Source organism: Hevea brasiliensis, chromosome 10 (genome assembly GCF_030052815.1).
Source record: "Hevea brasiliensis isolate MT/VB/25A 57/8 chromosome 10, ASM3005281v1, whole genome shotgun sequence".
NCBI classification, from domain to species: Eukaryota; Viridiplantae; Streptophyta; class Magnoliopsida; order Malpighiales; family Euphorbiaceae; genus Hevea; species Hevea brasiliensis.
In genome coordinates, this window is record NC_079502.1 from 97,053,548 (window position 1) to 97,066,718 (window position 13,171).

Sequence of the window (13,171 nt, forward strand, 5' to 3'; positions counted from 1 at the left end):
CCCTATTCGGGTTGCATTCCCGATTTTTCGGTAATACAAAGTTTTGTCGTTTTCTCGATTTCTAGTTTTTCTTTGTACTAATTAATTAATTTTTCTTTGGTATTTCTAATGACATTTATACTTTAATAGATGTTCATTTAAGTTTTAAAAATATTTTTCAGGGTTCACCGCAGTCCAGGGCTAGTCAACGGTCTACGCCATAACTTCCCGATGCGGTCACCCATCGCTATGGTTCTTGGCTCGTTTAACTTAGTTTTATTTCATTGCTATTATTTTTCCTTTGTTTTTTTTTGTATTTTCTTTTCTTATATTTCACTTCCTTATATCTCCACACTAATATTTTAATATAATTCCAAGCATCCTAACTGTCCGGACAGACACTGTCACCGGAATAGTAGAACGTACTACCGAACATAGGGGTGTTACAAGGACTCTCTCCTTATCCCTCTATTTTGAAAAGTGAGTTTTAAAAATCGTTGACGTTGAGCCAAACTCTTTCTTGATCCCTTTCTAAAGAAATGGAATAAGAATAGTGTGTTACGCGTGTAATTCCTCGATCTCTTTATCATCTGAACTTTATTGGTTTCTGATCTCATAACTTATGGTCCAATTTCGTCTCGGTTTCCAATCTCGTAACTTATTGTCCGAACTCGTCTCAATTTTTGATCTCATAACCTATTGTCTAAGCTCGTCTCGGTTTCTCGTTTCATAACTTATTGTCCAAGCTTGTCTTAGTTCCCTATCTCCTATTAATCATCTGAACCTTTCTATATCTACCTGAACTACATCTATTTATCTCAATTATTTTTCCCTTTAATTAGATCGAAACTCTCTATGTCATCACCTCCATCCGTACTCTTTACAATACTTACGAAATTCCCGTAACTTTTATATCACCCGAACTTTTATTCTCATACTAAATAAAGATAAAAATAAAATTGAAAATAAAAATAAAATTCTTTGAGGTGGCGCGAACGTCACAATAGAAAGCCAAAGGTAATATTTATGAGATAAGTCAACTTGGTACTATCCTATCTTGAAAGTTCAGTATAACATGGTATCTTAAAAGTTCTTACATCATGAACACAGGTTAGTTATATTTAGAGAATAATAGATTAAAACGCTTACTTGTGGAGTGCTGAAGTGATGGAAGGGCCAATATCGATGTCCCACAAAGCTGGAACTGCGCTAAAGCTGGGGTGACAAAGTGACTTGAGCTACCGAAGATGATGAAAACAAGATCTTGATGACGAACTGAGATTGGACCTTCAAGATAGCGCGTGAGTACTGAGGATATGGATTGCTATATTAGTAGCTCTAGTGATAAGATCCTTTAGAAAACTTATTTCTAGAGTCTCTAGAAACCTTAAGAGCTTCAGAATGAAGGTAATAAGGCTTCAGCAAAATTTAATTTCAGAGATTTCTCTAAGAACAACGATTTTTCTCCTCTCTTGCCCCCTTTTCTATAGTATTGCATGTAGATATTTATAGGAGACAGGTGCCCCAAATGAAGGGTCAGGATTTTAGCAGGAAGGGATGAAGAGTCTAGATTCAAAAGGACACGATCCGACGTCTTTGAATTAAAGAGAATCAAAATTGAAGGTTGGGATTTGTTTCAGAATTTCTGTCCTTCATTCTCTAATCTAATGGTCAGGGGTCTTGCCTTACAGAATAGATCCAAGGGCTGGGAATGAAAAGTGCTGAATTAGTTATTTACTTTTAATCTGAAGGTCTCAAATCCATCCTTACAAGTGTGATCAATGGTGTGAATTGATAAGTATTGGGATGCTTTAACGGTTTGAGATCCGATGGTGAGGAGTTAATCTTACAAATTAAGGGTCATGATTGAAAGATATTTGATTCCCTAAACCCTCCGATCTCTCTTGGTTATTTCTTGGTCTACCCGATCTCTTACTATGGTTGGCAGATTTGGGACCTCCTATCCCGATCTCTTAACCCAACTCCATTCGCGTCTGATCTCTTCTCACTTCCTGACTTCCATCCTGTCTTTTCTCCATATCCGGTCTATATTTGTCAACCTCGAATAATGGTGAAGCATTTAATTCTCCACTTACCGATGAGCCGCTTTGAGTTCTACAAGCATTAAATGCCCAGGCCTATACATACGAGGGGAGTAACCCTGTCATTTTCACAATCCACCTTTCCTTCTCTGGTAAATTTTCGATGTGTTTTCTTTCTGGACCTTGTTTTCCTGGTAAAAATTCTCATCGTGACAACCGCTTCGATCTTTTTTCGATATCCTTCTTTGCCTATCGCTTGAAAATGGACAATACCAACGATCAGAGAATTATGAGAACATCACTTGATGACGGCGAGGGAACCAAACTAATTGACCTATCAGGGTCCAAAATGACTACCGTGTCGATCTTTGATCGGGTTTTCAGTGCAAACCTCAAGCCGATCGCGTATCAGGGGACTACTAATTTCAATCTTGATGTCTGTGACCGCCTCTTGAAGTTCATTTAGCTCTTAACCATCTCAGGGGTCTCGATTGTAGCTCAGTTATGGTCGATGACATCGATGATGACACCGAGCTTTCCATAGTCTTTACCATAGTTGACGAGAGCTACCTTTCCGATATCCACGTATCTCTTAAATGGCATCTTGAGATCGGGAGGAGTCCAAACCGTGGGAGCAAGATAGGTAGAGTGTAGGGTAAGGGACATTTGTAATTGCTGATATGAAGAGATCGTCCAAATGATGTAATCTGACCTTTTGAAAATGAAATGGACTTTTATTTAAAGTTGACTTTACTTATTCTATTTTTATTTTATTTTATCTTTATTATTCGCATTGCATTAATCGTTTTTCCGATCTCTAATAACTGTGTCCGATCTGATCCATAATCGAACCAAATTCCATCGATCTCTTCCGTCCGAATCCCATTGCTACCCGCTCTATGGTCACTCTTCGCAACCGACCTTATTTATCCCATCTCCTCCCTATGCTTCTGAAATTTTCCTATGACGCAAAATTAAAATGACTGGATTTTCGCTAATCGATTTGTCACCTAAGGCCTCGTGGACATTTAATGCTCGAACGAGTATAAATAGGAAGGGGGGAGGGTAGTCATTCACACACTATGCCATTTTCAATTTCTCCAAGCAACCCAATGCTCTCTCTCAGTTTCTGCATTTATCGGAGCTGATTTAACTTTGGTAAGGGCCTTAATCTTTTTCTGGTCAAATTTATCTTTGTTCTTCGAAAATGAGTGGCACCGAAGGTCAAAGAGTTGCAAGCCCTCCTTCCGTTCACATTTCATGGACTTCGAAAGAAGATAATGCGACAGGGCCAAGTGGGTGATCTGAACCTACTAAAGCCATCATTCCGATCTCTAATCAGCTAGCCGGGTCAAAACAAGCACAAGCTTGGCCACAAGGAAAGAAATGTGACACCCCTTACCCGTCTACAGTGTCGCCGAGCGAGATATGCCACACAGTATGCCGAAGCACCATATCTTATTTCATTACAATTTACTCTTTCTTAATTTATTTGTTTATTCATTTATTAGTCACTAAGTGAAATTTATGTCATTTAATTTATTTATTGAAATTATGAATTAATTTAAGGTTCCGAAAATTTTACAGAAAATCCGACAGAGTGCTGGCTAAAAATGAAGAAAACAGTTCTTCGAAATCTGTGAAAAACACTCCTAAATTTTCTTTCATTCACAAACTCCAAATAATTTCAACACAAAGTCATCACAATTCATCAAATCTCAACACTTCTCAATATTTCAAACCAAATCTCAACACTTCTCAACATTTCAAACTCAAAATTTCAATTTCATTCCATGCATGAATAATTACATACTTATATTTACAAAGGAATGTTCAAATTCATTAACTCATAATATGTATAATAATTACAGAAGTTTATCATTTACATGACAAAATGCAGATCTAATACAAAATTTAAAATACGAAATGAAGCCTAACAATCCTACCAAATGCACTGCTGGTCGAAGTACCATAAAATGCAAAATGCAGATCCAAGTCTGATTCCCAGTTTATGGTCTACTGGGCTCGCACTCCGTATCTCCAGTACCTACGTGATGGAAAATCCAATGCGCTAAGCATTTATGCTTAGTGGTGCTATAATACAAGAAAATATAATATACAAATAAAAGTAAAAATTCCCTAGTTATTGTGCTTATAAGAAAATAAATAATTACTAAATTATTGTTTAGTTGAAGACTAATTACATCTTATGATATTAACTCTTCCTAGCATTTTATTAATCGTTCTCATGATGATTTTGAGCCTCTTTTTATTGAAATCATTCTTGTTCTTTATCTTGATATTTAATTTTCTTACTTCCTTTAATAATCAATTCAATTACATTTATACTTTTTCATGCCCAAGTAACCTATACAAATTGACAGGACTGGATAAACAGGTAAACTAGCACTGGGTACCAAGTACCTCGGGTCGTCACACCATCGATCATAATGTGTCTCCCGGTGTGTAACAGAACAGCTGATAAACCGTCATAGAAATCGAGCACAAGGCCAAGTATCATAATAGTGTTAGAATGGCTAAAAGCCATAAAATCATATAATGGCCACATAAGCCATAAATCACAGAATGACTGATGCCATATGCAGTACTACTATCAGAACCCTATTGGCATGTCAACTTATTCAAACCAATCGCACTAGGCCTACTAGGGCATATTACAATTTTAAATATGAAAAATCTTTGTGATTGAAGTTCAATAGTTACTATTCATCCCATTAGTCAACTAAAATGTTGACTTTTTCATAGACAATAGGTATATTAGTCCTAATATCACCAATATACCACATTTTGTATTCTAAAATTGTTGGCATTGGTTGCCAATACCATTTCAAAGCTTATTGTTTGTTATTTAAAATTTTTCAGATTTCATACCTTAAGTTTACTGTTCCATTGGTCATTGCTACAGTGGAAATTTGATAAAATTTTCTTCATGAAAATTGTTCCTTTATGTGTCTTCTTTAATTTTCTTTTTGGATCACTCTATTTGGAGTTTCCTAGCTCAAGTTATGCTAATTTTAGCAAAGTTGGCCGGATTGGTATCTACCCAGGATTTCTGGGCAAAATCCCATTCTGACAAATTTGGTGTCCTAATTTCATTAAGTTATAGTCAGAATTTGGAGTTGTGTTCTTCATGAAAGTTTTCCTAAATTGTCTAAGCTTTTCATTGATATAAATTTCAGATCAATTGGACTTTTCTACACTGAGTTATGACCAAATGAACAGTGTGACCAAATGAACAAACACTGTTCATTTGGTCATTTTGCCCAGGGCATAATGTGTGTTACCCATATTAGGTCAAGTTAGGTTGGTTTTCTGGGCATCATTTCTTCATAAAAAATATTACATTATGTGTCTAATTTCAACTTCAATTGGCCTTGCACCAATTGAGGCTACCCAAATTCAATTAAAGCCCTCCAAACACCTTGGACTCCAATGGTCCAAAATCAGTCACAAAGGGCAGCCACACCAATTCACCATCCAATGCCATCAATTGCCTCATTTTATGGTCAAACCTTACTAAATGGTCATTAATTGATCTTAAAAATGTTCCTCAATCATCACATGAGCAAAATCCTAATTTGCTCAAAACCCTAAATTCCCAAATTTTTAATTCTTGCATTTCTACCAACAAATCAAGTTCTAACCATGCAATTCATGTCCAGGGCAGCCTAAATACCAAATTAATTCAAAGAAAACCATCAAAACCTTACCCTTCACTTGGCTGCCAAAAATGGAGGTATACATAATCATTAATTTCATATAAATTTCTCTCATTTTGTAGCTCAATTTTTTTGTCCCTAAACATAAATTTCAAAAAGAAAGCAAAGAATTGGTCACTAACCTCTTTGAGCAGAATTTTTCCCAAGCCTAAACTTCACTTTTCTTGATTTTCTTGGCTGCCAAACACCTTCCCAAGAGGTAAGGACAATTTTTAATAAAGAGAACTTAGGGTTTAGTGGTGAAAAATCAAGGTTTGGAAAAGAGAGAGATGAAAGCTTCTTCAATGGAGGTGAGGAAAAGGCAGGCTGCCGGCTGGTTGAAGAAGACAATCTGATTTCTTTTTATTTTTATCCCTATTTATTTAGTTTTTATCTTCTTTAAATAGTTGTCAAACTCCCATTGGTTAGAATTTTAATTGGTTAGGAAATTTTATTTTAAGTATTTATTTATCATGGCTTATCTTCATTTAACTTTGTTGTATTTTATTTCTAAAATTTTTCCTTAATTTTTTTTACACTTATTTGAATTATTTATGACTCCTCACTCTAGTCTAAATACAATTCCAAACATTCTAGCTATCCGGACAGACCTTAGTTACCGAAATAGTAGAATGTACGGTTAGGCTAAAGTGAAGGTGTTATAGAAAATCTACTCGTGGATGAACTGCCATCGGTCCTCAGAGAAGCCGAACTCCAATCCATTAGCTAAGAATACAACCTCCCAATCGACTCATTCAAGCTTATCAAATGCCATGGGAACTTTTGAGCCGATCATTTCTTTGACAAAACCGACCTGATCATGGTGTGTGAAGAATAATTGAAAGCCAAGCTTCAGTTTCCCTTGGATTAATTTTATAGAGACATTCTGAATTTCCACCAAGTCAGTGTTGCTTAAGTGCATCCGAATTCTTAGCGGACTATGCTGGCTTTCAGTGGTCTTTGCCTAGCTAAGGGACTTGAGTCCACAGTGAAGGTTTTTGCTGAACTACACCGGCTTACTCCGTGAAAAGATGATGAATATTAGTTTTTTCAAGCAAAGTCAAACTGTGGGCTCTTCACCGATCTCCCTTCCTTGCTAAAGAACTGAAAAGATCAATTTTTCATATTTAGGAGTAAAGATCCTAATGGTTTCGAGTGCGTTCCACGTAGCTAGAATTATTTGGTCCCCAAAGCAGCTAAGAAGATCACTCTGAACGATGTCGAGGATGCCATGGTGAAGGAATTGAATAACCAGGCGATCACTCATAAATATTCGTGTCCAGAGATGACTATAGTTGAAGTACAATGGTGGATGATGTGAGTGATCGCCCGTGAAAACTATGAGTTGCAACTCTCTGACCTTGGCCTTGGGATCGGTAAAACCTAGACCTTAGGTCTTCTAGTCTTAGCAAACTCACTAACTTATTTTATGTGCAGGTATGGTAGGGCCGAAACCACAAAGGAGAGTCGCAAGGGGAAGAGGGAGCTCACCCAAAAAGTGTTGGAGATGAAAGAAGCCACTGCTGCTACTCAAGCTCAGAGATAGGCTTTGGTGGAAGTGCAGAGCTCTCCATTTTGACCTCAAGAACGATCAACCTCAGAAGTAGAGGTCATCACCTCGGAGCCTCCTATTCGACCTACTAAACCTCTTCCTCCACCTCTGGTCTCTTCAAATGCAGAGGGCAGTTCTTCTGGACCAGTCATCCTGGCTGCTCAACCGCTTTCCTGGGCCACTCAGGTTCTACTTCAATCACTGGAGAGAAACCGCTCAGTTCGAGGAAATCCTGATCTGGTTAAAGTCTTGGGCGCTTCAATCTATTTTCCGGAAGATAGGACTCGAATGGCCCAGGATAGCATCGAAGATCTTCTGACTCAGACAATGAGTTTGGGCTTGGAGGCGATTGCGAACTAGTAAGTGATCAGAGAGAAGGCCCATCTCTTAAGGAGGGAGATCATCAAGGCAGTCTAGGATGCGGCAGCTGTAAAGACCCAACTCTCGGCTGCTAATGATTAGCTCGCTGACTTTGAAGGCCAGGTGAGGTCTTATGAGGAAAGAACAGCTCAGCTGGAGAGGGAGCTTGAAGACAAACAGGCCTGCCGATCTGGCCCAATTCTCTAAAGAGATAAAGGCCAAGGAGGACGAAGCTCTGATGAAGGAAGTCGGTGCCTATGTGAACGCCCATAGCAATCTTCTAGTCGAGCTAATGAAGTGCTACCCAGAAGAAGACTTCACTTGGTTGGAGAAGCTTGCCCCGAGTGTTGAGGCCGAGAGTGAAGAGGAAAAAGAGAGAGAGGAAGGAGAGAATATTGAAAATGTACCTGAAGAGCAGGCTAGGGAAGACCCTCTTGCTGAATGACTTTGTATTTTATGAAATGAATTAAGTTTTTCTTTTGATCAATCCTTGATGAGATCGGAAAGTATCAAACCAAGATTGCATGAGTACTGAACTCCTAAGCGATTGAATAAAATCAAGCATAGAACTTGAGATCGGTTATTAATCATTCTAAGGCCACTTAAAGAGATCATAAGAACATTACTCGCGAACATGAGACCGGAAGACCTTGTGACCGAGTATCGATTGAAACTTTGAAACATTTGAAGAATGAATTGTAAAATTGTAAAGATTTCTTTTTTTTTTTTTAAATGACTTGAGATCCGCTCCTAGTGAAAATAACTTATTAGGGTCGGGTCAATTATTTAGAGATCGGATAAGATATTAACTTGGTTAAGAAATACTTGAACAATTTGAGTGAGATGCCTGATCGCGAAATTACCCACAATTTGGGATTTTGAACGCAGAGAGATCGAAAGACAGCAAAATGTAAAATTAGGTGTTCCGAAGATCCGACACCAATCTGAACAGGTTGAGTAGAGACGAAGAGATCGGAGAAAATTTGATTTGAATGTACATGAGGTCGAATAAACTTGGAATTTATTATTTGCCTGGGGGTTAACTTAGATTATCACCATTTCAGAGAAAATGACCTGTAGTCAGGAAATTGGCTGAGATCGGATAAAACACTAAAATGGGAGATCAACCAAATTGCAACCCTTACTAAAAAAATTATATATTAATTACACAAGTTATGCATTTGTAGGTCAACCAAAATATGGTGTCTACAATTAGTATGAACTTAAATGATCTATTATATAAGTGAGAAAATAAAAATTTTTATTGATTTGGAGCTAAGAAGATTATGGTGTCTCAAAGATTTCTCCATAGTATCACAGTTGGACAAGCGTAAGTAATAAGACTAATTGAACGTGTATCTTGCTTGTGCTTCAGAAAAAGCATTAGGAGACTAATATAACCCTGTATATAATTAATATAGTTAATTAAAAGTTAAAGTTAATCTCCCACGGTAAGTGGCTAATCTGTCCAATTATATATTTACACTTTTCTTTTTGTCCTTTTTTTTTTTGGAAATGATTAAAAAATAAAAAATTATTGCAACCTAAAATGCATGATTCATGCTTAAAAGTATACATTTTTTTTTTTATAATCAAAATTTTTATTAATAGGTCAGAAAAAACTTAGCATCAAAGGACCAACTACACCCCAACCCATAGGTCACTCCAAAATAACCAACCTAGAACCAATAATGCTAAATGAAAAAACCTGACCAAAAAGTATGTCAAATCTCTGAATGCTGATAAAAAAACGGACGAACACATGAGGGAGCAAGCCTTGCTAAACAAAACACAACAGACCTGAACGACAAAATGTGTAAATCAAAAGACTTAAAAGTGTACAGATTCACCAACATAAAATGAGAAACATGTATTTTTGCAGGGTTTTTCTTTTTTTCCTAAGATAACATATTATTTTAGTTAAGCATTGGCAGTCGGATAAGAGGAATCCATGGCAATTCCACACAAGCGTTCCTTAGCAAATACATCTTTATGCATCCTTATGTATCCTTGCTCACCCCAATCTGCGCCCCATGAATTCTTGACAAGCCAATATTTGGTTCCATCACTGATAGTACCATACCCTACTGCTGTTACACCATGGTTTAGGATGTTTCCACATTCTCCTTTGAAAACACCAGAAGAGTAGAACTGAAAAGACAATCCACCAGCATCAATGGAGACAGACACAGGTTGCTGTGCTACTGCCTTCATCAGTGATGCCTCACTGTTAGCAGGAACCGTTTCATAGCCAGTGATCTTAGCAATAAGGGAAGCCTCCTTGTTGGGGTTACAAGTTCCATTAGTTCCTTTGTAAGGATAATTAGCTTCACTGGTGATGCCTTGGTTTTCGATTATGAACTTGAATCCATCTTCCATGTAACCACCATTACAGCCTTCATCCTTACCTTTAGTGTCACAATCTACGAGCTCTTGCTCGGATAAAGAGATCAATTTACCAGTAGTTATTTTGTGGATCCCCTCAATGGCTGCCACTGTTGAGAAAGCCCAGCAACACCCTGTACAAAATTAATAAGCATGGTACCAATTAATAAGAGAGGTTTCGAATTCGAGCCTTAATCAGAGTCAAATGAAAAAGAAAGAATCACGTAAGTGAAAATAATTAATGTGAGTTTTCTTGTGCCATACCACAGTCGCCTTGATCCTTGACAGGGGTAACAGCTCCTTGCTTTCTCCAGTCCATGCTAGCAGGCAAACCGGTCACATTTGCATACTTAAATGAGGTTGCTTTCATTGATCTTGTCTGTTCCGACCTCCTGTATCCATTATGGGAAGCCTTGAACTCATCATTGGATAAGTCTGCAAATTTGTTAATCCTGAGCTTGTAGGATTTATTCCCCGCAGCATTAAAGGACTCTATGAACTTAACATTGTGCTTGAATATCTCGAAGCGTCTTTCTTTCTCTGCCTTATCCCTGTAAACCCTTCCATATTTTTTCATCCACAGCTCATGTCTCTCATGAATGGATGAAGACTGATCATGGAGATATAGCTTTCGAGACGAGACTAGATCAGCCATAATGAAGATCGAAAGAGCAATCAACAAACATTGCATTTTCCAAACTGATGCCATTGTTTATGATTAGTTGATGGATGTGTCTGAACTTTGAACTAGTAGAACTAAACTAAGGATTTGCTTTGTGAATCAATAAGAGCTAGCTTCTGGCTTTTATAGATTCTTGAAGTAACTAGCAAAATGGGATGTGATTTTGGTCTTTGGTTGTGTGCCTCGTAATTAGCTTTGGTGTATGGTTATTTATTTACTAAATAAAAACAAACCGCAGAATTTCACTCCTTTTACTAAATAGGATGGCTTGATCCTATCTCGGCTCGCAACTCTTTATTTTTTTTTAAATAAAAATGTAAATTTTGTAAAGTTTCATTAATTCTTAGTTGGCTAGCTCTCTACTGGCTTCGTTGAGACATTCAAATGGCGAAAAAAATGGGGGAGAGATGGACTATTTTTTCCTTCTACTTATATTTGAGAGTTTACAAGTCTAAAGATTGACTAAAACTCATTAATAGAGAATGGGGAATTTATCCCTTCTTAGTTCTAACCTAGAAGCAATTAATAGAATTTCATTATAATTTTCAATATAAGCTAGAATTAAACTATAATTATTTCACGTGAAGTATTAACTAAACATCTTTATTAGTAATTAGCATAGTATGCATGGTGTGTGTGTATATATATATATATATATATATATATATATATATATGAATATAATGGCTATAAGTTTTTTATAATGGCCATAAGTTATTTTTTATTTATAATAATAATAATAATGGCTATTATTATTATTATTATTATTATTATTATTATTATTATTATTATTATTATTATTATTATTATTATTATTATTATTTTAAAATAATAATAAAGTAAATTAATATTTATTAAATATATAAAAGGGAGAGAGGAAACATTTAAGTATTGGTAAACATGCACTACAAGAAAAGTTAAAAATAACTACGAAAATTACCGACTACAAAATTTCGTGGGTAATTTACCGACGAATTACCGACGCTTTACCGACGAAAAGAGAAATAAAATTTAAACTAATTTTTACCGACTAAATTACTGACTAATTACCGACTAAAACTTTACCGACGATGTAATTTCGTAGGTAAAAGTGGTGCCTAACATTAGCGGCAAAAGTAGCGACCAAATAATAAAAATAACGACCAAATGTTTGGTCGGTAATTACCAACGAAACGCTTTTCGTAGGTAATAGTAAGAACAAAATATAAAATAAAATTTTAAAAACAATACCTACGAAAAATTTTTCGTCGGTAATTACCAACAAAAAGTTTTTCGTAGGTAATATTAAGAAAAAAATAGAGAAGAAAATTTCAAAAAAGCTAAAAAATTTTACTTACGAATTTTTTTCGTCTGTAATTACCAACAAAATGTTTTTCGTAGGTAATATTAAGGAGAAAATAGAGAAGAAAAAATCTAAAAAGCTTGAAAAAATTTTAGCGACGAATTTTTTTCGTCGGTAATTACCAACGAAACGCTTTTCGTTGGTAATATTAAGGAGAAAATAGAAAATAATTTTTTTAAAAAAAATACCTACGAAAAATTTGTCGTCGGTAATTACCAACGAAAAATTTTTCGTAGGTAATATTAAGACAAAATAGAGAAGAAAATTTCTTAAAAACTAAAAAAAATACCTACGAAAAATTTTTCGTCGGTAATTACCAACGAAAAGCTTTTTGTAGGTAATATTAAGGAGAAAATAGGGAAAAAAATCTAAAAAACTAAAAAAATTTTACCTACGAAAAAATTTTAGTCGGTAATTACCAACGAAAAGCTTTTCGTAGGTAATATTTAGGAGAAAATAGAGAAAAAAAATTCTAAAAAACTAAAAAAATTTTACCTACGAAAAGTATTTAGTCGGTAATTACCAACGAAATACTTTTCGTAGGTAATATTAAGGAGAAAATAGGGAAAAAATTTTAAAAAACTAAAAAAATTTTACCTCTGAAAAATTTTAGTCGGTAATTACCAACGAAAAGCTTTTCGTAGGTAATATTTAGGAGAAAATAGAGAAAAAAAATTCTAAAAAACTTAAAAAATTTTAGCTACGAATTGTTTTCGTCGGTAATTACCAACGAAACGATTTTCGTAGGTAATATTAAGGAGAAATTGAAAATAAAATTTTAAAAAAATACCTACGAAATATATTTAGTCGGTAATTCGTCGGTAAATCACAAAAAATGTGAAATTCCCACATCGTTTGAGAATAGATTTGAGGGTAGTGAGTTTGTCTATAAAAGGAGAACTACCCTCCAACATAGAGCAATTGTGGCATAGTCACATATATGGGGTCTACGTTGGGCTCCACTAGTAATTTTTTTTAAGTCAATTAAATCTTAAAAAATTATAAATTAAAATAATTAATAATTAATATTTAATTTAAAAATTAAAAAATTAAAAAATTAATTTTAAAATTTTAAATTAAATTAAATTAAATTAAATTAAAATTAAAATT

General features: G+C 35.3%; 1 protein-coding gene across 1 annotated transcript; it reads right to left on the bottom strand.

Moving 5' to 3' along the window:
• Positions 1–9,395: 9,395 nt before the first annotated feature.
• On the bottom strand, positions 9,396–10,798 carry LOC110650897 (senescence-specific cysteine protease SAG39-like). Its single transcript, XM_021806041.2, has 2 exons — positions 10,302–10,798; positions 9,396–10,171 (listed from the first exon to the last, which is right to left on the bottom strand). The coding sequence occupies exons 1-2, from the start codon at positions 10,744–10,746 to the stop codon at positions 9,573–9,575; spliced, it is 1,044 nt and encodes a 347-aa protein (XP_021661733.2). The 5' UTR covers positions 10,747–10,798; the 3' UTR covers positions 9,396–9,572.
• Positions 10,799–13,171: the final 2,373 nt, after the last annotated feature.

Bases quoted from the DNA above. Each gene is read 5' to 3' on its own strand.
- LOC110650897 (XM_021806041.2), bottom strand. From the start codon at position 10,746: ATGGCATCAGTTTGGAAAATGCAATGTTTGTTGATTGCTCTTTCGATC. The intron at 10,172-10,301 runs GTATGGCACAAG...AATTTTGTACAG, and splicing joins CAAGGATCAAGGCGACTGTG to GGTGTTGCTGGGCTTTCTCA.